Raw genomic sequence first — 27,309 nt, 5'->3', positions numbered from 1 at the left:
AAAGGTCAATAAATTTATCTATTTATTTTTATTACCATAAATGGAAAGTGTACTTTGTAAGTTTTATATATTTTTTATACTCAGCAATACTAAATTCAAATATGAGAGACAGTGGTGTTCTAATTCTGTTGAAATATTAAAGACATTAAAAGCCATTCTGTGGTATAAGCCTATATTATTTATTCTGAAAGAAATTTATAGATATTTTCCATTTCCTTCCAGGATAATCTGCATCCTTTGTTGTCTTGCTAAGATGAGCTCTGTGATGATGATTCCTCTGATGAAGCTGAGCCCTGGAGACCACTGAAGTCCAGATGCGTTTGTTCATGCCAACAAAACAGTTCTGTTAATGTTAACAATATGTAACAGTACTCTTTAAAGAGCAATAACTCAATTCCTTAACATGCCAAGCACCCACAGTTTGATTTTATGGGAACAGCAATATCTATTGTATCATTGACTCTCTAATTTTTTCTCTATTTATTTTGGGTTCAGAACAAAAGATGTCAAAATCTTTAAGAGCTTGGATAATCTTTGAAAAATCCAACATAAAAAAATAATAGTTTTATTCAATCTACATTGCCTATAAAGCACCAGGTTTTAAATGCAAATAATTTGTCTACCTGTTGACTTCAATAATCTCACTGTTCTGCTTCATGCTTATTGACCCTACATCTTGGTCTAGGATATGAGGCCACTTCCCTATTGGATCTTCTCAACATATTTTGCAATAGCTTCTGAAGTTGCAAAAATCATTTTACCTTTTCTTTGGAACAATGCCTATGCCTTTTGAAGATTTTCATAATGCATATTTGTCTGCATGCATCAAATGGATTGTTTATTCAGAATGTGACTGGGACACTGCTATGAGACACAAGGAACAGTTTTGAGTTCCTGCTCTGAATTCTATTAGAATATTTAAACCCAAATTATAAAGAGTTAACTCCCCTTGCCAGTACAAAAAAGAATTTTCAAGGCTAGAGAACTTAGAGCCATTTAAAATATGAACAACTTAAAGTCAAATGTTTCCAGCATGAATAGTTGTGTGCAAAACATGGGGCAAGTTCATCCCGTTATGAGTTGTCTGATCAATCTCATTTTAACACCATCTAAATATGGCATCTGACTAAGGGGCACCAAAGATTCTTTCTCATCCATAAATCTTGGTTTCCTTGTCATGAACCCAAAGCTATGGGAAAAGTGATGAATATCTAGATCTTTAACCTAAGATGAGGTTCAGATGTGATCACAGAGTGCATCAAATCCTTAGAGACTGGAAGCATGACTTGAACTGTCTTTTTGGACATAACCAGTGTCAAACCACTTCACTCAGAATCATTTATCACTAAAAGATTTTCATGAACTTGACCATGTTAAATGAGAGGTCACTTACAGGTGGCATTTGCTGAGAAAGTGAGCACACCGAAGGTTTTCAGCTTACCTGGTTTATTAAACTAGACACAAAAGAATAAGCAGTCTTTCTCTTGTAAATGAGAACCATGACTGACCATTTATGTACTTGCTTTATATATCTGCCATTGCAGTGCTGATAGACACATTTCTTTTTCTTAAGCATGATAGTGGAAAAGGATTCATGAACCTATGTAAATAAAATCTGAAGACTGAGCTCTGAATCTGACTGAGAAAAGAAGTTGATATGGAAGAGTGACTTAAAACCAAAGACTTTCTACCTTTGTATTTTTGTTGATGCAGTTACATTCAGGGCCTTATATACTAAAAATTTGTGTGTTGATCATAAACTGTGGCTTGGTTTACTGAAAGCAGAGCATATTCTACTCAATAAAAAGACACAAATAAATATATCTGATTGACAATGGTTAGACTGCAATAAATTAACCGTAATCTTCAGTAAAAATTCCTCCTAATTTACCAGTGAGAAATAGAAAGGCAAGAATATGAAATTCTTCTAAAGCTGTATGAAAATACATGCCATTTATGAAGTTGCTTTTACAGGACACTGTTTTCCAGCTATGGGAAAAGCAATAATAATTAAAAAATGAGTATGTCTACACTTACTCTTTCAGAAGTGAGACATCATACTTCCATAGTAGTTACTTTGAAGGGGTTTTGAAAAAGTAATTAATGAATTTTGAGCACTTCACCCTTTGGGCCCAATTAAATTTTAGTGCTACTTAATTAGCAGTTAAACTTATTTTGGTTCATTCATCTAGAAAGTGCCTTAAAGAAAAGAAAACTAGATCTTAAGATTACAATTATTTCTAGCATACAAAGATAAATAGTAATAATAAATAATAATAACAAATAATAATAATAAATAATAATAATAAGCAGAGAGAGAGAGAAAGGGGCAGATAAAGTCTCATTAAGACAATTATCTTAAACTACATTTTTAAAGGAGGGTGAAAAATAATTGCTCTTTGTGATAAACCACGTTAACCTAATGAACCATGCAGATTCCTGCAGTTTCTCAGTGGTAAAAGGATTTAGTATTAATCTGGTTCATTAAAAATTAATGAGGGGTAAATCAGCTGCTACTTAGTGTAATAGAAAATCATGCTAAATACTGTTTGTAAACTACACTGCACTCAGTATGGCTGCTTTGATGCAGCGCCAAAAATAGCACAAGCAAATTGCCAGATGTTGATAAATGAGTCCTTAACTTTCATTCAGAAGACAAGAAGGAACTTTTCAGCTTGATACCTTTGTCTGCTGTGTATGGAACTAGTTTTAGTAACAGAAAGAACATGAAGTTTCCTTGAGAGCAGACTTAGGTGCAGGAAGGTCCTTGGTATTGCTGCAACCTCCAGCTCTTGGAGTTCTCAGGTCACAGGAAAGGAGACATGTTGTGCTGCCTTATTACAGCTCCCTGAGCTCCTCTTTCTACCTTTCATGATATCTCCAGCTCACTGGAGATGCTTGGTCTTCCACGTCAAGGTAGTAAGCTGCTAATCAGCACATTAAATCTAACCTTGTACTGTCTTTGAGTCATTACTTAACATACCTGTCCAACATACAGAGGCACCATTGAAGTCTGTTCCTCAGTTACAAAAAGTGGTTCCCATACCCAGCCGCGTTTTACTCTTCGAACTGCTGTGAAAGCCTGATCCCTGTTTTGAGTAGTGCAGTTCTGCGTGCTCAGAGAGCAAGGCCAAAGTTGAACCAACATCAGCACGAGAGGCAGCAATGCAGAGAAATTCATTCTGAACCCTTCTTTCAATCAGTTTTCATCTGTGAGAGAGGGCAAAAAAAAGAAAAAAACTTTGACAAAGCATCACTTTTGTATTTCCACTTTTACATATTCATATTGTGCAAATACAAGAGCTGATTTGCAGTGTTAAAACCCCCTTCCCTCCCTAAAAGTAAAGAGCTGAAACAAAGTCTGTTTCTGATTAAAATGGAGATTCTCTTAGAGGCTCTGGCATGAAAGTCAAGTGTTCAACTCTCCTTTATGAATATCCTACACAGGGACTCTCTATATAAAAAAAGGGAAATCATCCTTCAATTAATTCATCTTTCAGATTAAGCTGGGTAATTGTATTGTGTAGCCTAGGAATAATTTGATTGGAATAATTGTATGTTTGTGCTTAGACAGAGCTCATTTTGAGCTGCAGTCACAGAACTGCCTGAAGGGTGAACATCTAGCCTTAGTGCCCCTGATGACTGATAGCTGGAACAAAGGAGTGCAGATATTTTTTTAACCTTTTCTTTCCCTCTTTCCCAACTCAGCAAAATGCCTAAAAAAATGCCGAAGGTAGTAGGTTACTGTGAAAAGGCAGTAAAGAAGTGCAACTTTCTCCTTTCTGGTCAGTAGAAATTGTCTAACGGATTTTACCACCTCTGACATACTTGTCTTCAATTAAACAAAGGACAAATGCACCTTGGAAGCTGTAGGTTTCTGCAGCTAGTTTAATTGGCATAAAGTATTCATTCAGAAAATGGCTTTGCATAAACTATATGCTGTTACTGACTTTTCAGTGATTTTTGGTACAATAAATGAAACTCTGAATTTTAAATAAAGTGCAATGCTCAGTTAAGAATGGGCATCTTCTACAATGCAAAAGGGAAAATTTTGAAAATCCTTACCACACACATTTCAAGTTTTAAAACCTTACTTGATGATGGCATTAGACATTTTTTTCAAGGTGGTAGCCTTGAAGAATAGTATTTCCTACGCCGGGGCAGTCTGATTTATGAATTTACCACATGCCAGTCAGTTGGTACAACACACTGGAAAAAAATATTTGGCTGCATTTACTTTAGGCCTGAAAAATACATGAGACTTTTACTTGTCCAGGATAAAATACGAATATATGTATTTTAAAATAATGATTTAAATAATAATGTCATAAATACCCATCCTTATGCGAAGGGAAATGCCATAATTGCTTAAAATAACAGACAAGTCATATAGACAACAATTTCTTTCCTTCCAGCAATTTTACATGATGTTGAAAATTATTCTTTTAAAATGTAACCTGTGTATGTATACTTACTGAGAAAAAGGTAACGGAGTTCTAATATTAAAACATATAGAATTGTAAGTATTAAAGTGCAATTTCCAATTCCTTAACATTTTCTGTTTTTCAACTGTAAAGCTGTAACAGTGCAAGACGAGACTGGAATGGAAGGAGTGCGTCCTGCGTACTCTCTCATTTAAGTTTTCTGTGGAAAACTGCTTATTTTCCTAAAGCTGCAAGAACAATATTTGTGACATAGAAAACAAGGCCAACAAAGCTCAGCTTTCCTCTCAAATAAAGCTTGAGTGAGGCTTAAAAGGCCTAAAAGCCTTGGAGAATCTCTCTGTACAACAGGTATATTTAACGGTAAGGAGTAATCTGCACAGAAACTAATCTTGAAAATGAACATTCGTTTTATTTCAGTACATAGCAAAGAACAGACAACTCAAACAATGAAAAATGAATTGTCAGAGACATTTCTGAAGAATCATAAAGAAAATTATTTCAATCACTATTTAAATAAGGAGACAGGTGTTCAGTCTGGGCCACAGCAAATGCTTCTGGCTACCCATTAGCTGGTGTTTTGGCTGCTTGTTCTGACACTGCCTACCTTGTTCAACAAAGTATTTCAGGCTTGTGGGGCAGTATTTCAAGCAGAGTGAATGCCAAACAGACTCTCATTATCAAACTTATCTGACAGATACAGTGTATACACATCAACGTAGCGAGGGTACGGAATATGGCTACGCTGGTCTACTGTTGGCCACATTTTAGCAAAGCACTTAGGAGTTAGCCATCAGCAATGAACAGCTTAAAGAGCATAATTAATATTTTGGTCCATTTCAGTGTCTCCTCTTTACTAATTTATGTTAATGATACATGGATTCAAGCATCACATCTTGGACAAATTCAAGGGAACAAACATTTTTAGATTTTGACATGTTGTGCACTGTTATGTGTATAAAAAGACTTTAATTTGAAAATACAGATGGTAGGCAAATTATTGTAAAAAATCTACAAAACTATGTAATGGAATTGAGAGTTATATGAATTTCTGGTTTTCTCTTCTCTGCTATATCAGACATACTCAATTTGCCTTTATTTTCAGGACCTTTCAAAGCATATTTGCTTCCAACATCTTCCTACTCATTTGGCATTGAGACACTGCCTCCAGCCTCTGGCCAGCACATGTTTCCATTCTTTATAAATCCAATAGTTCCCTTGTGAAACAATCTCCTTCTTTCTGTTCCACAGACAGAAAGTAGCTCTTGTAAAATATCCGGAAACTAACTTCTATTCCCTCCTCTATTTCTTTTCTTTAAAAATTCTAAATTTCAGTGTTACACACTTGAGGGAAAAAATGTATTCACAGTGATTAAGATAATTCTTTGCTGAGACTGCTGCCTATCACACTGACTAGTATTGTCTCATTATTCCCTTGTATTCCTCTGTCTTTCCCTATCCATCAGTTGTCTCTTGTTTTACATTTAATTTGTAAGGTCTTTGTAAATGAAATGACCTTGTACTCTGTGCTATAATTATAAGGTTTAGCAGAAAGGAGGATCAGTAAAAGCACAGATATTTTAGGTACTATAGTAATATGCACAAATAGATAAATTTTTAATCGAATAATCTCTCATTGAAAAAAAAAGACAAATATATTTTCAGAGATGAGCAAATGAGCTATCACTAATAATTTCCCAAGGGAATGAGAGAAATGGGGACCATTGTTCTGCTCCTCTCCTATTCTTCAGAAAGTACATCTCCACTCTCACTTGGATTGCAATAATAAAGACTGATACTTAGAACAGAGTAATGAGAATATCAATTGCAGTTGTAATAAGCAGGCTACAGCTTTTAAAGTAGTATCTTCCTTTTATACCAAAAGAATATCACAGGTTTCCTGTAGACTAGGAACAGATTTACCATCTTGGCACAAAGTTGTAGAGTCCTTTGTTTTGGGCTTGTTCTAGAACCATCACCAAGTGACATCCTGTCACCATTTGAAACTGAATACTGGTTTTAGGTGTGCTGGGTAGTCTGACTTGGTTCTGAATTCCCTTTGTTTTAAATTTGTTTTAAATTATGATCATGTCATTACATTACAAAATACCTGTTACTGTCTAGCATTGCAAGAATAACAAGAATAATAATAAGAGGTTTAAGAAATATGGCCTCTGGGATATAATGTTTGTTGGTGGAAAAAATAAAAGACTAAGGGCAGACAAAATAGCAGCCTTCTAAAGCAATAAACCCTTCTCAAACAACAGATTACAGTGAAGGTAAGGATAAATTCTGTTCCAGTTCTGTTAGCAGAAAAAAAAAAGGAAAGATCAGCCTAATTTTATAACAAAATCCCCATAATTTGATATAAGTAAAGCCTTTTAATTAAGAGGCTACAAAACACTGGAACATGGTAGATACTCCTTAATTAGAGACCATTTGGACCATCTCATATATGTACTTGATATTACTTTACAGCAGGATTTTGAAACAATGACTCCTGAGAAAAATATCTCTGTCCTCGAAAGTACTGAGGAGAACCAAAAATGCCAGACTGAATGACATTCCTTTTGTAGAATATGATTTTTTCTTTACTTGTTTTAATAACACCAAGCAAATAACAACAACAAAATGGAAAAATTCATGTAAGCCAATCTAATTCATTAATATGCAGCTTCTGAAACATATTTCTTATCTCAGGCAGAGGCCTAATGTGATTGTTGTTTCAGTTACAAGTTCTCTTTTGTGCATCGGTGCTATTATGATTATAGTGAAATTTGTCTCCCTTGTATGTTGCTATCTATAATTTTCACTTAATAGGATAAAGAAGAAAGGGTATTTGTAACTTAACACCCACAGATTAGTGTGTTAGAAAAGGCCTGAATGGATAGAAACCTTCATAATTTCAACTATATTTGTGTTCATTTGTAGTATATCTACTGGCTATTTGTGCTAGTAGCATTTTATATGGCTGATTATTGATAATCTTAGTGCATTATAGCACAGCTGCTCTATTTTCCTTCCAGAAAAGACTGTATAGGGACTCATTTTCATTGAGCAGTTTAGTTTTCACACAATATGGTAGACACCTAGGCTATATTACTTCTAGAATTCCCAAAGAATTAATCAAATATATGTACCAACTAGTTTAATTAATGCATATGCTTCATGGTCTTTTTGTTTTTTTAATTAATCCTATCCTTGCTGCTTCTTACCATTGCTAAATTTCACAGAGGCAGATATTTTTTACAGATTTGGTGTGTCAGAAACTCTTCAATACCACTTTCATTGATTTTTAGCTGTGATTTGGTCTTTTGCAATCAGCACCAAGATATTTCCATTCTTCATGTAAGTTAAATATTTTATTTGGAGACACTAGAAAAAGGCATACTAAACACCCAAGGTATAAATATTGCATACTTATCTCCAACTATACTGTATTTGTTCACTGGTTCCGTTGATAACCACCATCACAGATTGGCACAGAAAGCACAACTGTGACTGTAATGTTTAACTGAGCTGATAAGAAGCAATGGTGGGAAGAAAGGACTAATATTTGCGAGAATGTATTTTGTCATTTGTACTTCATTTTTTACTGAATATCACAGTTGTCGTATGCCACATACATAGTATGTGACTGATTGGTTGATTGATTGATTTTTGTGAATGGGTATATTTGATAACAGTCCTGCTATAGGTCAAGACACCTCTTCTATATTACCCCCCAGCTTATGCTTATCTGCCTGATTTCTTTTCTCTATTATTAGTTTAGCATTTAATATTATTTTTAGTTTTAGCTTTTATTTGTATTGATTCTAAATATTTAATTTAGCCTTTTTTGGCTTTCTTGTCTTTCACACTTTTTTTTGTTTATTATTTAATAAATTTGACTGCTACAACTAACAAGTATGCTGAATTTAATTATACTGTGGCTATCAGAACTAACATCTAAAATCTAATAATATCTCCAGTCAATTAATTAGAGCTATATCAACAATAGTCTTTCTAGTCCGTTGCACAACTAGCTATTTTAAAAGCTACCCCTCAACCTTGAGAAATGTCTTCTTTAACGCACATCTTGATGTGAGATTTGACTAAATTATATCAACTGGTAACACAGTACAGCTGCATGTGTCTCCACTAGTCACCCAGCACTTCACTTACGTTGAGAGCAATTACTAAGATGTTATGAGTGTGATATGAATTTACTTGATTCCAAAGGCAATCCAATATTCCTTTAAGCTTTCCGTGTGAGAGCTTGTGCTACTGTTTTTCCGCTGGAACCAAGACAATATCAAAATTAAATCTAGAACACCAGAAAGACATACAGATAAATTAAAGGTTTCTTTTGGAGTCTACTGAAATCCCCCAAAGAGACCAGCAGGTACCACGAAGAATGTCACACTGACAGACATACAGGGCTACAGCAGATTCCTCAGAGGTAATTAAACCTTTAGGATCTCTTCCAGGTTGGTGTGGCATCTTCTCTTCTTTTGGAAGCATAGCTTTTCCACATGTTATTATCTGAAGAATAAAAGTTATTTGGTGAATTGTTTCATACACAAGAGACCCAGATATTCCTACTTCACTTTCTTGTAAGGAAGAAAAATAAAGGAATGTCTGTGTCTCTTGTCTGAACATGAGTAAATTAATGATTATATTGAGTTCTTTTTCACAGAATGTTCTGCTGTACAACTACATTCTACTTCAGTCCAGATGCTTCCTAGCTAAAGAAAAACTGAAATGCTTACATTAGGACTTAAATTTAAGAAAAATTATGTTCATTTTCTGGAGTCATTCAATAGCTTCAGCAATTTTATTCTGATGAAAAAATCAAGTTAGTAGATAGATGCCAAGATGCTAAAAGATTCATTTACACCAGTAGTTGTGGTACACTGCACTCTCAACACTAAAAATAAGAAAATGTTTAGTTTTAATTGTAGCTTTCCTTAACTATGACTATTATTTATTTTTAAGATAGCTTCCACTATGGAAAATTATGACTAAACAAACCCATGTCTTTTAGCATAAATGTTTTGCTGATTAAAAAGACTAACACACGTACACAGTAAAAACAGAAATTCTTGCCTCCTGGCATTTGCTTTTTATTGTAGAGAAGTAGCAAATCCAATTACAAGATGTTTGATTCACTGGGCAAATCCTACTGGAACATTTTTGGCTCTGCAGGATACCACTCAGTACTGAAGAACCACTTGTCAGCATTAAGATGTAAAGGACCACATTCTGTGATTCACACTTGAATCTGTTTGCCAAATGATTTTCAGGAAGGCACTTCATGAAATGCTCCAATACTTGCTTTAGTATTCAAGATCCTTTTTTTGCTTTCATTCATAATTATTCTTTGCATACATTAAAACTAATAGTGCAATGAATTCACCTTCCCCATGGTTTTTGAGGAGATTTAATTCCTCCAAACATGAAATGCCCAAGGAAAAAAGGAGCTTCAACCTTTCAGTTAAGTGTATGCTTTTTGCTACAATTCGATTTATTGTTAAACCAGTGGGTTTGGTTTTAGAGTCAATTTTCCACATAAAATGAGGAAACACCCTTAAATGAAACACCCTTAAATGAAATCATCCAGTCTATGTCAATGGGAAACTGGATTGAAATAAAGTTAAAATGCTTATATTTATGGAACCTTACTAGGACTTATTTGTAAATAAATAAATAAATAATCGTAAAAACAGTCCTTCACAAGCAGTTAAAGAAACCATACCTTCACATAAAAAAGTAAGGAAAGAGAAAAAGATAATTGTTTTAAATTTTATTTTCATTAACTCACTTTGTTCTCTGTTTATTAGTAGAACTCATTAAGGTAAATAAAACAGGGAACAATTACTTTTAACAGTATTAAGAGTTTTCATTAGAATCTAAACAATTTGCTCTGACATATAATACAGTTGAAAGATACAATTTAAATTCATGAACAGAAAATGTCTCTTGCATGCATACGTACATGCACTCTGCACTACCACAGTGGAAGTCACTTGGAAAAAGGCTGAAAGAATGCACCTCCCTTAGAAAGGTTGAAATAATATCTGACAGGAAAGGGTAGAATTTGCCTGCTTTTTGATAGAGACAACAAACTGAAGAGCACTTTTATTTTTATTTTTCAGAATAGTGAGATGTAGAGATGAAAAGACTTAATTTACAAACCTGTTGAAAATATAATATTTTCTTGCCTTTTTATTCCCTTAATCTAGTTCTCAGTTGATGAATCTTATGTTATCGTTTGTAGTGTAGTAACCTCACTTTCAGTTCTTAGCTCCCAATAAGCAGAGGTTTGTCCCTCCCTTATTCTTTTTTTTTTTTTAATATTTCACTGTTCTGCTCTGCTACCAGGAGCACACCTTATTCTCTTTCTTCACTCATTTTATCACTCACTTTTAATGCTAATATCCTTTTTTTAATTTCTTTTAATCTGTCTCATATACTAAAGGCATATTAGTCCAATGTGGTTCTTATTTGATTCCATTAAACTTTGTAAGCACTTTCCGGGCACTGAGGTATTCAGAGCAGAATAGTGTTAGATCATCCAGGCCAAATAAAGGGTGTTCTATTATCAATTTAATGTCAAAGATTTTTAAAAAAGATTTATTTTATTTTCTGTTCTGTTTCTTCAGGTGTAGAATAAATTATTCTAAGTATAGTCCAACAATCCCTATCAGATTTCCAAATTTTGTGTATTTTAATTTTTTTTTTCAATGGAATCACATTTTATGTAAGTCTTTAAAAAAAATCCCAAAAATGGAATGCCCTTTCTAGCTACTGGTAGTGTATCGTCCAGAAATTCTTTAGAGCTCTTTTTAAAGGCTATGAGTTACTTTAGACTCCTCTGATATTTCTATATTCTAGCATAATATGACATAATAGCTTCAGGCAAAAAAAAAAAAAAATCTAAGTTGAATAGTATTTGGGACCTAGGTCTTGACACTCTTCATAATCAAGTTGGTTTTTTTTTCCTATGATATCTCAGAGCATAAATTTTGTCCATTACTTTCATGCTTATGCATAAAATAAAATTCCATTTTCTCCTATCATCTATCTACTTCTTCCTGCAAAATAAGCGGTGACATTACTGTTTATACTTCCATTATCATTCAACATAGTCCTTACCTTGAATGAAATTAAGATAACTTGGGACATTCTTATTAATTATAAATTCCCTTTTGACTAAAAATCCGTTAAACAGAAAGTCAGGAACACTGCTAGAATTTGTGTCGAAACTTGCCTTTCTAAAAGTCATTCTTCTGGTCACACTGTGTTGTTGGGTGGTTTTTGTAATGTATTATATCTATTTAGGAAATAGCCTTTGAAAATTTCCTAGATATTATTTGGTGTCTTGAACGCCCACATATAATTCTGGTAAAATTCTGCCTTTTTAACACACTTTTATCTCAGGTCATTAAATTCTGGTCAGTCTTTGAGTGTATTACATTATTTTAGAGGAAATAAAACAAAAAATAAAAAGAAGAGGGCAGTAAGCATCAGAAAATTGGATTAAAAATTCAATATGGCTAAAGAATTGAAAGTAAACCCAGCTGATATTATTTCAGCTAATTGTTGATGTTAGTCGATAAGATTACTTATCTTCTGCACTCTTGATAGAAGAAAGCCAGACACCCAGTTCTCTTTGAAGCTGGCAAAAAAAAATTGTTATTTCTCCATATTTTCTGTTCTGTTTTTCATAACTTTACATTAATTGCTTTCATTTTCCAACCACTTTTTACCTTTCTACAATATGATTCTTAGACCACATTGAATTCTCCTTTCTCACTGAGAAGCTGAGGCAATGAGGGTTCCTCCTCACTTTTTTCCCACTCATCATTTAAAAACTGTTTCTTCATTAGCACCTAAAACAGATGAATTACCTACTCACCCATCAGTTCTGTCCCCATCCTGTAACACATTTGCAATAACAGTTTTTTTCATCTTTTCCAACTTTTTTTCTTCAATCTTTGTGTGTCATTATCCTCTCTTTGCTTGTGTGAGCCTCTGTTGCTTCTTTGTTCAATGTTATCTCTCAATCAGACCTCTCTGTACAGATTTCTTTTGATATTTTACTTCATAAAAACCTATTGTAAAAAATAAATTGTGTTGTATTATATTGTTGAGCCAGAGTCCCTGTGAGACATTCAGAGGGTAATTTTGCCTATTTCAAGAGCGCTTATGTACTTTGTAGCCTTAGCTTTTGCATCTCCAACTGAGCAGGCATCCTCAGTACTTTAGGGATTACTAGAGTGTTAAAATGCACAATCAAACTTAACATTTTTAAACTTTATCACCTACTTTTTTTTTTCACTCAAAGAAGCTTCTTAAGCCAAGGAAAAAAAGGAGGAGAGAGGCAGAAATAGGAGGAGGTCACGCTAAAAGTAAATCCTGGCTAAAATGACTTTAACAAGACAAGAATCATGGTAAGTGACAAGAAGTGAGAGACTAGAAGAGCCTGGTCTTTAAAATGAAAGACTTGGTTTTCACACAGTGATTAGGAAAGAAAGAAGCTAGACATAGAGTGAGACCTGGAGCACCAACTCCTGGAAAGGAGCACCAAGTATGCTGGGCCAGGGGCCTTTCAGTCCATGGGAGACATGCACAAGATGAACTGCCTCCTGTTCTGTGCACATTGCAGTAGAGCAGGGCTGTGGAAAGTAGTAGGCAGGTCATTTGCATATTTTAATTTTCTCCTCAGCTTTAAAAGTCAGGCTTAGCTAAAATCTGCAGATATATCCAGTTTAGCTCAATTGAAGTTATTCAGAAATATTACTTCTGGCGTGATTTTGTGTCCTTTCTGTTGAAATATGTAGGAGTTGCAGAAATTCAAGCAACTCCTTTCTAAGCTCTGTCAAGTATTAAGTACTCTCCCTTTTCTTTCAAAAGAATATAAAAAACACCAAAGGCTGGTGTTGGTGCTGTGATATTAGTGTGGTGCATTGCTCGGTAGTTTCCCCAGAACAAAGGAGAAAAGAGAACAGATTCAGAAAATTATAGGAGATAGGGCTATCAGACCTTGATGACGCTTCCAAAAGAAGTTTTGTAGTCAAGAAAGGAAGATTTTATAGAAGACAGAAGCATTTTGATCCATGGATCCAAAGGTCCATGATGAACTGTTTTGAAAAGCAGGAAAAAGAAAGCTTGAGATTTGAACTAGGGAAGAAACATGAGGCCTTTGCATATAGCAAACTTATCCACAGATGATGCATGCTTGAAGAGCTCCCAGTTCCAGTATTTCTGTGTTCCTTTTAAATAAAAATGTGTAATATGTGAAATATTAATGTCCTGAGTAAATTTTATTTTTTTATTTCAAATTTTATTTATTTATTCAGAAACAAAGTAACAAGGTAAAGTTCAAAATAAACAAACAAAAAATCCAAACCTAAACCCAACCAACACCAAAGTAAAGGAAACTTGAAAGTATATTATGGGTAAAATTGACTTTCTACAATTAATTTCATACCATTATCCATATTAATTTTCTTAAATAGAAGCAACTGTATAATAATCAGTGTTTGACCTTGTGTGCTGGTTTTGGCTGGGATAGAGTTAACTTTCTTCATAATAGCCCATATGGGCTATGTTTTGGATTTGTGCTGGAAATAATGTTGATAATACAGGGATGTTTTAGCTATTGCCAAGCAGTGCTTACACAGAGCCAAGGCCTTTTCTGCTTCTCACACCATCCCAGCAGTGAGTAGGCTGGTGGTGCACAAAAAGTTGGGAGGAGACACAGCAAGGACAGCTGACCCCAAATGACCAAAGGGATATTCCATACCATATGACATCATGCTCAGTGTATAAAACTGGAGGAGGAAGAAGGAAGGGACAGGACATTCAAAGCAACGGCATTTGTCTTCCCAAGTAACTGTCACAGGTGGTGGAGCCCTGCTTCCCTGGAGACAGCTGAACACCTGCCTGCCAATGGGAAGTAGTGAGTGAATTCCTTGTTTAGCTTGGCTTGAGTGCATGGCTTTTCATTTATCTACACAACCGTATTTATCTCAACCCATGAGTTTTCTCACTTTTACCCTCGTGATCCTCTCCCCCATTCCACTGGGGGAGGGGAGTGAACAAGTGTCTGTGTTGTACTTAATTGCCAGCTGGGGTGAAACTATGGAACCTTGTAAATTAACCTATAAAAATTAGAGACTTACAGTGTTTATTTGGAAAAATATGACCAGGACTATTTCTGTCATGACAATTTCATTAAATTTTATTACTATTTATATTGGTAACTTTTATGTGTCCCTGTAAATTCCGCTAGCAACTCACGGAGAAGAGCAGGAAAAACAAGTATGGATTGTATTTCCCATCTCCCACTGCATTAATTACTATGTTTGTGAGAAGAGTAGGGGAGTTTCCTCTAGGAAGTAATATTTTAAGAAAATCCCAGGATAGGAGATAGAAGACCTCTTCACGAAGGTAGGCATATTTTTTGTGACATTGATGTGTAAGACTGGGTACTTCTTTCAAACTTCATCCCTTGACAGTGACTAATGAAAATTTCTGGTGAAGAAACAGCACTTTAATGTCCATTGAAAAGAGTGGATACTTTTCAATCCACTTCTTGGTCTTGGACCTGGCCCTGAGTAAGCCTGCTTTCTAGAAGTTTCCTTTCCTTCATCAGGCATGAAAGCATTCTCTGATTCCTATGCAGCTGAGTGGATAACTTCAATGGATATAAACATATGAATATGCATGACCTCTCAAAGATGCCATAATTCACTAAGTCAGATTGTTTAAATTTGCCGCCGATATAAGTTCTTACAAAAGAAACAGCTACAATAGGTTTCTATGGATATCTCTCTTCTTTAAAGCTGGTTTCATCCACATAATTCCCCTTCTTTCAGGAGTCTGTCAGAGTTTCTGACTGTTTAATTCATTACAAGCCAACTGAAACTGGGAAGTCCATAAAGTTGCCATAGTAACTGAATGGACAAAGACTTAATTCACTAGTTTGTATAAGCCAGAACTCACATCCTGCAGATAGTAATGGTCTTAAATTATTTAGGTCTATAAAGTTTATATATAGATTAAAGATTATATATATATAATTATATTTAATATAGATTAATATATTATAATTATAATTAATATAGATTAAAGATTATATATATATTTCATAAATAAGTGTCAATTCCTTAGTAAGTGAAAAATGGGCTTTGATTGCCCCATGATATCTCAAAAGTAGTTCCATGTTGGATAGTAAGACAATCAAAAGTCAAGGCGAATGAAAAGGAACAAGAAACCAGGGTGTGGTAGTACTTTCATGTTAGGAGAGATATAAAATCTGTTATCTATTTATTAAGAGATTGTTTTGAAAAATTTCCCCAAACTGAGTTGTTAAACTCCATAAAAGCTGGGTGGACTTAAATGTAACAGAGAACAGCACACTTTGAATTTTGCAATCTAGTAAAACCAATGGGACTGCAGTCAATTCTTATTGTTCCCAGTGCACAGATACAATTTGCAGTGATGTTCAGCACAAAGATGTGGAAGAGCAAGACTGAAGGAGAGGCCTCTTGAATAATGTGTCATGAATCACATTGTTTTCTCATGGGCAGCGTGATTTATTTAGGGGCAACGCTTTCTGTTGGCTTAAAATAAGAGTATGGCATCGTCAACTCTTATGCTGATGGTGTCAAGATAGATGTGATAAAATTAAGTAATAAAAAATATTTACATATTTGCTTATTTCAGACAATTCCATGCTTCTCATCTTTGTGATCAAGAACTGAAAATCTTTTGTTTTGAATTGATTTGAGATCAACCACAAACTCCAAGAAGAATAATAGTTTTCTTTTTCTATCTGCTTAATTTTGCCCTCCTTTGCTGTACCTTCTGCTTTATGCAACATTTAGCAATTGGGCAGATCAAAATCGTAAACCAGGCCTGCTGCACTGCAACTTTCCTAAATAGCATTGGTAAATATTATAAGTATCATAAACATTCTTTGGTAACTTTGCACTACTAAATGGATAGGGACATTTTAATCACTGAATATACATGTAACTTGGGACATTTTAATCATCAAATCTACCTACAACTTCAATGTCTTAGAGAACCAATTCTATATAATTTAATTCCCTAGATTAATGAATTCCATAGCTCTTTTTCATAAGATTCCTGAGTACATCAGTTATTCATTTTAATCCTGCAAGTTTGAAAAAAACAGCCCAGATGGGAATTGTCACTGCAGTTTTATTGTATTTTATGTTGCTTTATTTCATTATTTTCTTGCATTTTAATTCTAATGCCAGCTTTCAGCAGGGTGTTGAACCTGAAAGTTTCCCCTGCACATTTAATTCAAAAAGCAGACGTGACACCGATATTTCTCCCTGGGTGAAATTCCACTGCTCATCATGCTATCAGACTTTATCACTAGATTTACGTTTTGTGTCATGCCAGCTATCTCCTATCATTCCAGGTGGTTTGGGTTCTTTTATAGATTCTTGCCCAGGGCTTGTAAATAGTGGGAAAATGTCATAAGAGGTAACAGAAAGTGAAAAACTATTCATAGAAAAAAAACCAGAAAATTGTTTGCAGAAGTGAAAGAAAACAGGAAACAGTTAGATATGCCACTATCATTAATTTCTTTCATTGTCCCATATAATAATAAAAGGGTTGGGTTTTTTTTTGTGGTTTTAGGTGAGTTTTTCTTTGTCCAGGAAGCTCTCATGAGCTGTAAGATAACATAAGGAGCTACCTTACTCATAGGTTTCCTCTCATCTCCCTTCTCCAACCTCCACTACTGTTCAGCACATTTTGACTTTTTAGAAGTCTCTTACTGAAAATGATTTTTATTAGAAGATGTCCTAGAATTCAGGACTTCTGATATAAAACCAGGTTTTATGTGTTTTTTTCATTAGGTTTTTTTTTCCCTCAAAGGCTGTTACAGAACCTACAAACATTGTATTGTACATGCTACAGCTTATGTAGCCTTGAACAGTAAGTATTAATTGTAAAGAAAATATCTGTCCTCTGGACACTCAGAATTAAACCATGACTCTGAAAATGAGAATCAGTGCCCAAAACACAGAAATATATTTAACTGCTTACATATAGGATATAAATGTACGATGACAAAATTCATCGTATGCCAGTATAATGAATGGAAGGGTATTTTCTTATGCAGGGTATTTGCAAAATACAGAGATGTTCTCAATTATCTCGGGCTGAAACTTTGTTCAGTAATGCATCATAATTTCACTAGTGTTTTGTTTAAAAATACCTAAGATTAAAGTATTTACACAATTGGCTGAAAATTCATGTAGAAATAAACTGGGATTACTCCCTGGTCTCACGGTTTTTCTATAGAGAAGGATGAACAAAAGAGCACTAAAAATATTTTAGTCCTGAGTTCTTGCTGTTATTTCCAACAACTGTCAGCTAGGAAAGTAAATTCTATACATTTCTCCTCTCATTTTCCCTCAAATTATTTTTGTGACCTTCTTACTCTTAACTGGAATATGACTCAAAATGTAAGTCACTAATGCTGATTATGTTATTGTACTATTTCACCCTCGCAGCTGTGCAGTAACAAAGGCATAGAAACAGGGACAGGGTATTGGCATGGTGCTATGGAATCTTAAGCACGGCAGAGAAATCCCCCTCTCAGCGGGGCCAGGGCTGTTGTCTATGCTAAGAACGCTAGCATAGCAATGCAAAAACAAAAAGAAAAATCCCCACTGGATGAAAAGTATAATTTTCTTAACAAATAAATACAAATTTCAAGCTTTCTTAGTACAATACGAAAATAAGCTCTATTCTGTAGAGTAACCAGTAAATATAATGTAGTGACTCTACTCACTGTTGAAATAGTGTCAAAAAGGATTAGGTAAAACTAAAAGAAACAAATTATGAAACATTCTCACACAACCTCCAAATTTAAAAAAGTATCATGTCAGTTAGAACAGGGCATAGTTAAGGGATTTTAGATGTTCTGAATTTGCCTTTCAGGATATGTTACCATTTTCTTTACTTGATATCAGGTGAGTTTTACAAATGCACAGAACAATATTTAAAATAAATAAATAGAACAGTATTACTGCTTAAAATTGCAATTTGCTTGAAAAAAATATTTTACTTTGAGGAAATGGTTGGACTCTGAGCTGTTTCAAAGTTGAAAAATTCCAAGCAGATCAAATGCTTCAAAGGAATATCTTTCTCTGTTAAACAGAATCATAAAATAAAATAAAATAAAATAATCTTATCTCATATAAAGAGATGTTCATATAATCAGGAAAAGAGGACATATTTGTCTGTGGATCACAGAACGAGATTTATTTTTTTTTCAAATATTGATATCGAATCTGAACTATTTGCAGCTAGGATCAAACAGAGACTAAGCAGGCTTTGTGAAAAGGTGATCTGAAAGCAAAATATGATCTATTATCAGGATTCTTGTGATTCAGTCTATTTGGATTTACAACACCATCTTTGTGGAAATAGCAACTGGTTCAGTATACAGGCAATATATATCTTCAATGAAAGCACTTCACCTTGAAGAGCACTTCCTCTACCAGCTCTCAGTAGAACATTGTTCTGTAGAAAAAATTCAGTTCTTTTTGTGCTAAATGTTAAAAAATGGTAAATAAGTTGTAAGAAGCCCCCTTTTTTGTGCCCTCAGAGGACTACCATTCTCTCTGCAATCCTCTTAAATAAGAGTTTATAGTTCATAGCTTATAGTTTAACAAAAGTTTTTTCAGTAGCACCATGACTTTAGACTGCCTTTTTCCTCTCTTCTAACACCAGCCACTTTTGTTTGCTGTTTGAACAAAGAAATCATGTGCTATGAATTGAACAATCTAAAACCAAACAAAACCAACCAAACCAAACCAAGCAAAAAAGAAGAAAATCCCCCAAACAGTGGGTTATTTTTCTTTGTAGGAACCAGAGGGATGACAAGAACTGAAAGAATATTAATATTTTAAGATAATGCCTTGTGATAAGATTTTAGCACAATTTCCTAACTGATAAATAAAGAATCAATACAAGAACAAGCACAAAACAGAAATTACTTGGAACTTAATCATTTTATGCATCTGATAACCAAGATTCTTCCTGGCTTTCTCATTCTTTATAGAAAGAGGTCTTTGACTGAGTTGAGTTCAGTGGAGAAGATTGTACGCTATGGGTTTTGCTTAAGATTATCAGCAAATGGCAAATTAACCTTAAAACGTCATAACAGACTTCCCTGCTATAATTGTAATCTGCAAGAACGTTACAAGAGAAAGACATTATAAATCATTGTGACTTCAGTGCAAGATCACAGAATCACAGAATCACAGAATCTTAGTGGTTGGAAGGGACCTCTGAGATCATCGAGTCCAACCACAAAAAAAAACAAAAAACAACCAACCAACCAAACAAACAAAAAAAACCCACAAAACAAAACACACCACACCAAACGCCCACCAAAAACACCGCACCCACCAACTAAACCCCACACTCAACACCTCACCATAAACCAATAATCTTGGGCACTAGAGCGTGCCCTGAAGAGCCATGTCTACACGTTTCTTAAATCCCTCCAGGGATGGTGACTCCACCACCTCCCTGGGCAGGCTGTTCCAGGGCCTGACCACTCTCTCAGTAAAGTAGTTCTTTCTAATATCACGGAGGGCTGAGCATCCCTCTGGAACGTGAAATCAAGTGGCAGAGCCTACGGCACTGCTGGGTAATGAATGAGAGGACACCAAAAAAAGTGTCTGCTTTTCTGCCATGCCATGGCACTGCTCCGAGGTCAGTAATTGCCCGGGATTATCCCCAAAACCCGACCCGAGGGCAGGAGTGAGGAGCAGGGATTGCTGGGGGGAGGCAGATGGTCGCCGGCAGCGTAATTCGCTATTAAACCCCCGGCTGCCAAATTAGATCGTACAACGAGCAGCCGTCTGCAGGAAAAAAAAAGAAGGGGCGTAGAGCTTCAATTTGCATGAGATTAAATATTATTGGAATATTTAGAAGCCGTACTAAGACGAGTGTGTTACAAGAACTTGTGTCCTATTAAAGAAAGGGGGACCACAAGTCACCTCCACAAATCCCACCCATTTCTGTTATGATAAACACAACAGCCTTCAGCTGTTTCACCCACCAATGTCTGGGAGGCTCCCTGTGAGGAGAAGGGACTGCCTTCACCCAATTTGTGTTCCACCCTGAACCCTGCTCCCAGTCTGAGGGGGTTCCCTCCACCCCTCATTTCCAAATGTGACTTTTGCATTTGGCTGAATAAAAATGCTTCTGGGTTCCAGAGGCCCCTAGAGAGTTGGGCTGTCCAGGGTAAGGAACCTCCTCCTTCTCATTAGTTATGGTCCCACCACTCTGGGTCACCTGTCAGCCTGGAGAAGAGAAGGCTCTGGGGAGACCCCGGAGCCCCCCCCAGTCCCTCAAGGGGCCCCAGGAAAGCTTTCATTCAAAGATATTTGAATGAAACTTTTTTTTTAAACAAAAATTTGTTTCCATGGTATTTTATGACCGTTGTTTACAAATACAATGGTGTTTAATAATTAAAACAGTGCATTTTGCATGTGAAAACCAATTTTTTTCCTAACTGTTAGCTTTATGAAGCAATATAGGGTAAGACCAAGCAGGCTGTGACTAATAAACCTCTTGTGATATGTCAGCAGTAGTCTGAATGCCTGAGGTTGGTGGTGTGACCAGCAGCAGGGCTGGGCTGGCTCAGCATCCCTCAGTTATCTCCTTCCCCGAGCTGCGGGAGGCAGCAAGCCGTCAGCCGCTGCTCAGGCTGTCACCTATGGTTCTCCCCTGCATCAAGCAATCGATGTGTCTGATGGGCAAATACCTTACATTGTCTTTTACACAGATGAACTTGCCACCACTTGACAGAGTTCCAACCTTTTACACCTATTAAGGAAGGAAACAATAATGCTGTTCTCTTCTCTCTAGGGTTTTCTATATGCTACCTCTGACTGTGTCCTAAATGAATCAAGAAATCAATTTGCAGCCTCTCTGCCTCAGTTAAATCAAACTTATTCACAGTTTCTGCTGAGTGAAAAACTTCCAGTGCTTCTCCACAGGTATCCACTGTCACTTTGACAAGATATATCAGATCCTTGGCCAAGTTACACTGTCCAAAATGTTAAATTTTCCTTTTATTTTTTCTTCTTTTTTAGCTTTACTTGTTACTTTTTTACTATTTTATTATCTTACCTTTATTAGTATTATTTGTGTGAATTAATTCTATGCCTAGAATCATTGCCTGCTAAACACAACCGTTAAATGAGGTAGAAAAATTAATTTTATTACCAGAAAACAGAACATAATACGGAACAAAGTTCCTTTCTATTGAAAAATTGTGAGTACAAGATGAACTATTACAGTGTTTTTGGTGGACTCTTACATATTGTAGGCCTGCTAATAACCCAAGAGTTTATCTAATTTTTTTCCATGCCTGTGAATGATTAGTCTTTATGTCATAGATAGCATTTTTTTTCAATAATATAAAGCCTGAAGCTCCTATGTTTTCTTAAGACTACATTTATTAATTTAAGCACCTGAAATCTAAAGACCAAATGGAACGTGCCTACGTAGGCTCCCTGAATATTCAATGGAAAAAGAAAAGCAGCTGTATTTTACTGCATTGTAAGAAAGGTAACTAACATATGAAGTCTAAATCACCCTTTTTTCTGTCTAGAGAGAATCTTGACAGTTAACCTAAGCTAATAAATTACCTAAAAGACATCTACAAACAGGTCAGTTAAACTGAGTTCTTAATCTTATTGCCATCCCTACAGAAATATTCTATTTTTGAGCAAGTTCTTTCATTTCTGAGTTCATATTAATATTAGTGAAGATCAAGGTATGTCTTGTTAAATAAGTTAGTACTAATTTACATTCAGGAGTACTAATTTACATTTAGCTCACAGTTCCTCTGTTAGATATGTTTTGCATTTTTGGTAGAGAGATGTTTCCACTAAAGGAAATTAGACTGGAACAAAGATGTTTTGTTGACTAACTATCTGAAAACAATGTTTGAAATTCTTATAAAACACACTATTTACCTTTTTGGTACAAGTTATCTTGAATTTAAATATAACCACTTTTTAGAAACTATTTTTCTCTAGATTGGACAAGAATAATAATGTTATTTTCTCACATGTCTTGAATCCCTGCTTAACACAGCTGATTATGAGAATGCTTTACCTCCATATGATTACTATGATTTATGATCATAATATCATACTACTACAGCATCATACCATCATATGTAAATCATAAACACTATGTCGTAATGTAGAAAGAAAATAAACTCATCTCAATTCCCGGGTTTAGGTATAACGAGCATTGCTCCATGATGTCCAGACTGAAAAAAGAAAGTCTACACACCACAATTAAAAACTGAAATGTAGAGCTGCTGTCTCTAAAAGGCCATTGGATTTGTTCCAACAGAGTTTTTCGTCAGAAGTCCTGCTGAAATAGTATACTTTTTACTCTCTCTGACATTTATGATTAGTAATACTCAGGAACACAGTCTATCATTTTTATGATACAACACTTTTTGTTGTACTGCCTTATTTTCATTTGAAACAAAATGGACTGAATCAGATTATAGTAGCTCAGACTCAAACAGTATTTCTCCACTTGGAAATCAGCTATTATTCTGAAGAGGCTATCTATCAAAAAAAAAAAAAAAAAAAAAAAAAAAACTATGTCGTAATGTAGAAAGAAAATAAACTCATCTCAATTCCCGGGTTTAGGTATAACGAGCATTGCTCCATGATGTCCAGACTGAAAAAAGAAAGTCTACACACCACAATTAAAAACTGAAATGTAGAGCTGCTGTCTCTAAAAGGCCATTGGATTTGTTCCAACAGAGTTTTTCATCAGAAGTCCTGCTGAAATAGTATACTTTTTACTCTCTCTGACATTTATGATTAGTAATACTCAGGAACACAGTCTATCATTTTTATGATACAACACTTTTTGTTGTACTGCCTTATTTTCATTTGAAACAAAATGGACTGAATCAGATTATAGTAGCTCAGACTCAAACAGTATTTCTCCACTTGGAAATCAGCTATTATTCTGAAGAGGCTATCTATCAAAAAAAAAAAAAAAAAGAAAAAAAAAAGAAAAAAAAGCCAACCATGCAGCAGCAGACCCAATGGAGAGAAAAACAAAAATACATTATTTACAACAACTTACCAGTTATTCGCATATTTGAATTATTTATGTTTCCAGTTTCTATAATATATCTGGAAAATATGATTATAAATTTATATTTCAGAGTTTCTTTGAATGCATCATGCAACAAACTCATGCTTGTAGACACTATATTTGGGGGTAAGCTCTTGGTTTAAATTTATTTTTCTTCTGAGAGAATAGTTTGATTTGTGGGAAAGAAACAGTATTATCTACAGAAACAAACATTTTTTTAATGTAATTTAATTCTTAAGTTTGGTTTTAATAGGAACTTTTTGTTCTGTTTCATTGATGCTGCGTTACTAAGAGTGTGCAGTTACTTGTCTGGGTCATTCAGATGGTAGTGGTGGAACTCACCGGCTCTGCCCATGAAGAGAGGATGCTTCAGAACCTGGCTTTGGGTTAGAACCTGTGGGGTCTTGGACTCCTATTGCACACAGTTTGCAGTGCTGCTCTGTGTTACCTGCCCCTACTGATCTATCTCTGGAGAAATTTGGTACTTGTCTGTAGAAAGTATGACTGGGTCTGACAGGGCTAGGATGCGAAGCCCACTGTGCAGGGGAGCAGAACTGTCATGAGAACAGCAAAGCACCTTGGGTGCAATCAGGCTCCCCGTGGTTGTGGGAGCAGCCAGCAGGGAAGAAAAACCCAGAAGGGCCCAGTCATGATCATGTCCATGGGCTGGTGCAGGGTGCTGAGGGAATTTGAACGGGGAACCCCAATCAGATATTGCCTGTGCAACAAGTAACTGATGGGGTTGTGGTCACTCAGGGAGAGGCCACAGAGGTACATGGGGGAGGGACCCTAGCAGAATGTGAGAGGATAAATTATTTGGGGGAAGACTCTAAGAGGGAATCAGAGAGACCCCAGGGGTCCGCACAGCCCCATCCCAGACTGCCCTACACAGTGAGGACTGATGTGCTGACCTGCCTGACCTTCCTCCTGGAGGGCATCATCTCACCTCTTGCAGGTCAGCAGAGTCATGTCACTTGTAAAAATTTCACATAGCTGTGATTAAAATGGTCAGGTAACTGAGACCATTTAGTTTCCACACTGTCAAATTGGTTTTAAACTGTGCAAGTCTTTGAGTCTAGGCTCTGTTTTCCTGTAATCTTTAAGTGGGAATAAATCTTTTCATAAGAAGATTACTTAAAAAAATAGCTGAGATAAAGAATTTAGTAGAATAATATTATATGTAAGGCACCAGAAAATGGGTCTAATTTGCACATTCCTGAAGGACAGCATATAAAAAGCTGAGCAATCAGCACAGTTTATCTCTATGTGACATTTCCAAATGCTATTTATACATTTCATGGGTCAGTCTTCTATGAAAATAGCTGTGTATGCCAGCTATCTAATGATCTGGCATTTGAAACCGATTCAATTTATATGTTAAATTTGATGTTAGGGGAAAACCAATACACTTACCACATTTTCTTTCTGTAAGTCTGGTTGTCATCTTAATTTGTCTGGAAATGTCTTTTTATTTTCCAGGGGTACCTCATGGGATATAAAGTAGCATAAATCATTCTAGCTCATCTACCATTGGGAATTATTGTTAAGGGTAAATTTTGGCCCAGCCAATAAATATCACAGTGATACACACAAAGAGCAGCAATGTCCTTAATCTTTTTCGACAACTGTCTGCATCTCATGGAGTAATACAGAGTAAGAGATCAGCTGTTTGAAGATGAACAGGGCAGTAATTGAAACTAGCACTGTTTTCCAATTTGTTAACAAAGATGGGAGTTTTATAGTTTGCATGGTATTGGCACACGTGCTCCTCTCCCTTCATTCTTTCCCTCAAGTTTTTTGCAGGCTCCATGGGAAGCTGAGGCACCTGGGAACGGCAGTGTGACCCATTGTTGTGGCTCATGGACCCCTGGACAATAGTATCTTTTTGTGTTCTTCTTCTGAGGGATGGAAGAGAGAAGGAATTTGCAGCATTTAGAAAAAACAAAAAAAAATCCTGTTTCATATCACCTCAAATGTCATGAATAACTCAAAAGTTAGGACTACTCCTAGTCTGTGTCCGTCTTCTAAAAAATTCATGCAAATGCATCAGGGCACTAGGGAGCTTCTGTAGCAGTTTGCATGTTCATACTCCTCATGCCAACATGTAAAAATAAACATGGTTTTGTGTATGAGCACGTGTGCTTCTATGACTGCTTTCAGTAAATTTCAAAAAATATGCAGAGAACATTTAGAGTACTTAGGATTATATAAATTCTTACATGCTGCTGCGTTTTGACTTTCTCAGCTTTATTTATGAAGTTTGTTGGCAGTTTGCTTGAAATTTTCAGAGTGCTTCCAATCATCCAGAAATCATAGGTTAATGATTTAACAAAGTTTCAGATCTTTTTGGTTTTTGGCTCCTATGTTTAGTCACCATGGGTAAAATTCCTAGGAAGTGAGCTCAGTTTACTTGTGACCATATCCACACAAACACAATCTGTTTACAAAGCAATGTAAGACATAGCTGCTTGTTCCATCTCCTGATAAATTCTGTTTTGGATATCCAGATCTCATTTTAAAATTTCAAATTGTTAAAAAGACTCTAAATAAACACAGTTTTCTTTGCAAAGTATTTTGATCATCTTTTTTTCTGATCAGTTTTGACAGATGGCATTATCCCACTTCAACTTATGAACTGTGAGAGGAAAAATTTACCACATTGCCATGTAAATTGTTCCCCATGTATTCTACATATCCTTTTCAACATTCTGAAATGGTTCTCTCCAGGCAAAGGAGTGTGTAACTACACTATCTTTATTGCTTGCTAAGAATTGTCTCTGTAAATCCCTTTTAATTTTTGTAATCTTTGCATTTAAAGAGAACTCATCAGTTTGGATATACCATCAGAATGCTAACAATGAAGAACCACAAACTGTCTTTAAGCTACATCAGAATAAGGACAGGACATTTTAAATATTTTTTTGCATAATAACAATATATAATATTGCTTAATATTGTTATAAAAACAGTTTTAAGAAGAAAATGGTCCTGCAAAATAAAACTTCAAGAACTTTAAATTGCTATTTTATTTAGCCATGTTATTTACCACTGACTGTCCTAAATATCTGCAAAATATTGAAAAAGAGTTTATTTTACAGAGACATTCTATCCTGGCTAGTTGTGAATCAAAATAAATACATAAAGACAGTGCTCAGTCACACTGATTTCAGTTATTCTTTTGCTAGTTATAGTTTATAATTTACTAGGATGTGTTTTGGCTTCCAATGTGTCATAATTCCATGTAAAAATTAAAACAGGAAAATGTTAAGTGGCAGCTTACACATTCTCTAGTGTTTAGTTAGCAATTTTAAGGTTGCAACAACTGTCACTCATAAATTGGAAAAAAAACAATAGTGCCAAAGCAAAAAAGAGTTAGTTCTCTACAGATTCAATATTGCATCAAAATATATAAAACTTCGAGTTCTTCCCTAAGACAGTCTTAGTAATCTTATTTCAGGTCTCATCATGTTCTTAGTTCCAGTACTATATTTGCAGACACAAAGTCTTTTACTAAGGTTTTACCTTTTTTTTTTTTTTTCCCCAATTGAATATCCTTTATGTTATTGTTTATTTGAATGTTTCTAATTCTGTTGTCTCAAAAGGAGTTTGATTTAACAGTTAGGTCAGTGGCCTGAGAATGAATGATTCAAACCTGCAGCTTGCTAACGGCAGCAGT

General features: G+C 35.3%; 1 protein-coding gene across 9 annotated transcripts in view; it reads right to left on the bottom strand.

The window, feature by feature from the left end:
- The window catches only part of CDH19 (cadherin 19, type 2), a 105,249-nt gene that overhangs the window by 35,623 nt on the left and 42,317 nt on the right, over positions 1-27,309 (bottom strand). For 4 of the 9 annotated variants that reach the window (XR_001411561.1, XM_014938674.1, XM_014938682.1 and 1 more), the window contains exon 2: positions 2,984-3,210. Coding sequence is in view for 8 of the 9 variants with exons in the window: in XM_014938674.1 (XP_014794160.1) it covers positions 2,984-3,181 (198 nt within the window). In the remaining variant the exon portion in view is untranslated. Of the gene's footprint in view, positions 1-2,983; positions 3,211-8,606; positions 8,720-8,859; positions 8,967-12,342; positions 12,539-27,309 lie in introns of all 9 variants that reach the window. The other 5 variants (XM_014938678.1, XM_014938676.1, XM_014938675.1 and 2 more) reach the window with 4 other exon arrangements.

This window comes from Calidris pugnax, unplaced genomic scaffold, assembly GCF_001431845.1.
Source record: "Calidris pugnax isolate Ruff unplaced genomic scaffold, ASM143184v1 scaffold13, whole genome shotgun sequence".
NCBI lineage: Eukaryota > Metazoa > Chordata > Aves > Charadriiformes > Scolopacidae > Calidris > Calidris pugnax.
This window is presented reverse-complemented; position numbering and strand designations above follow the sequence as displayed.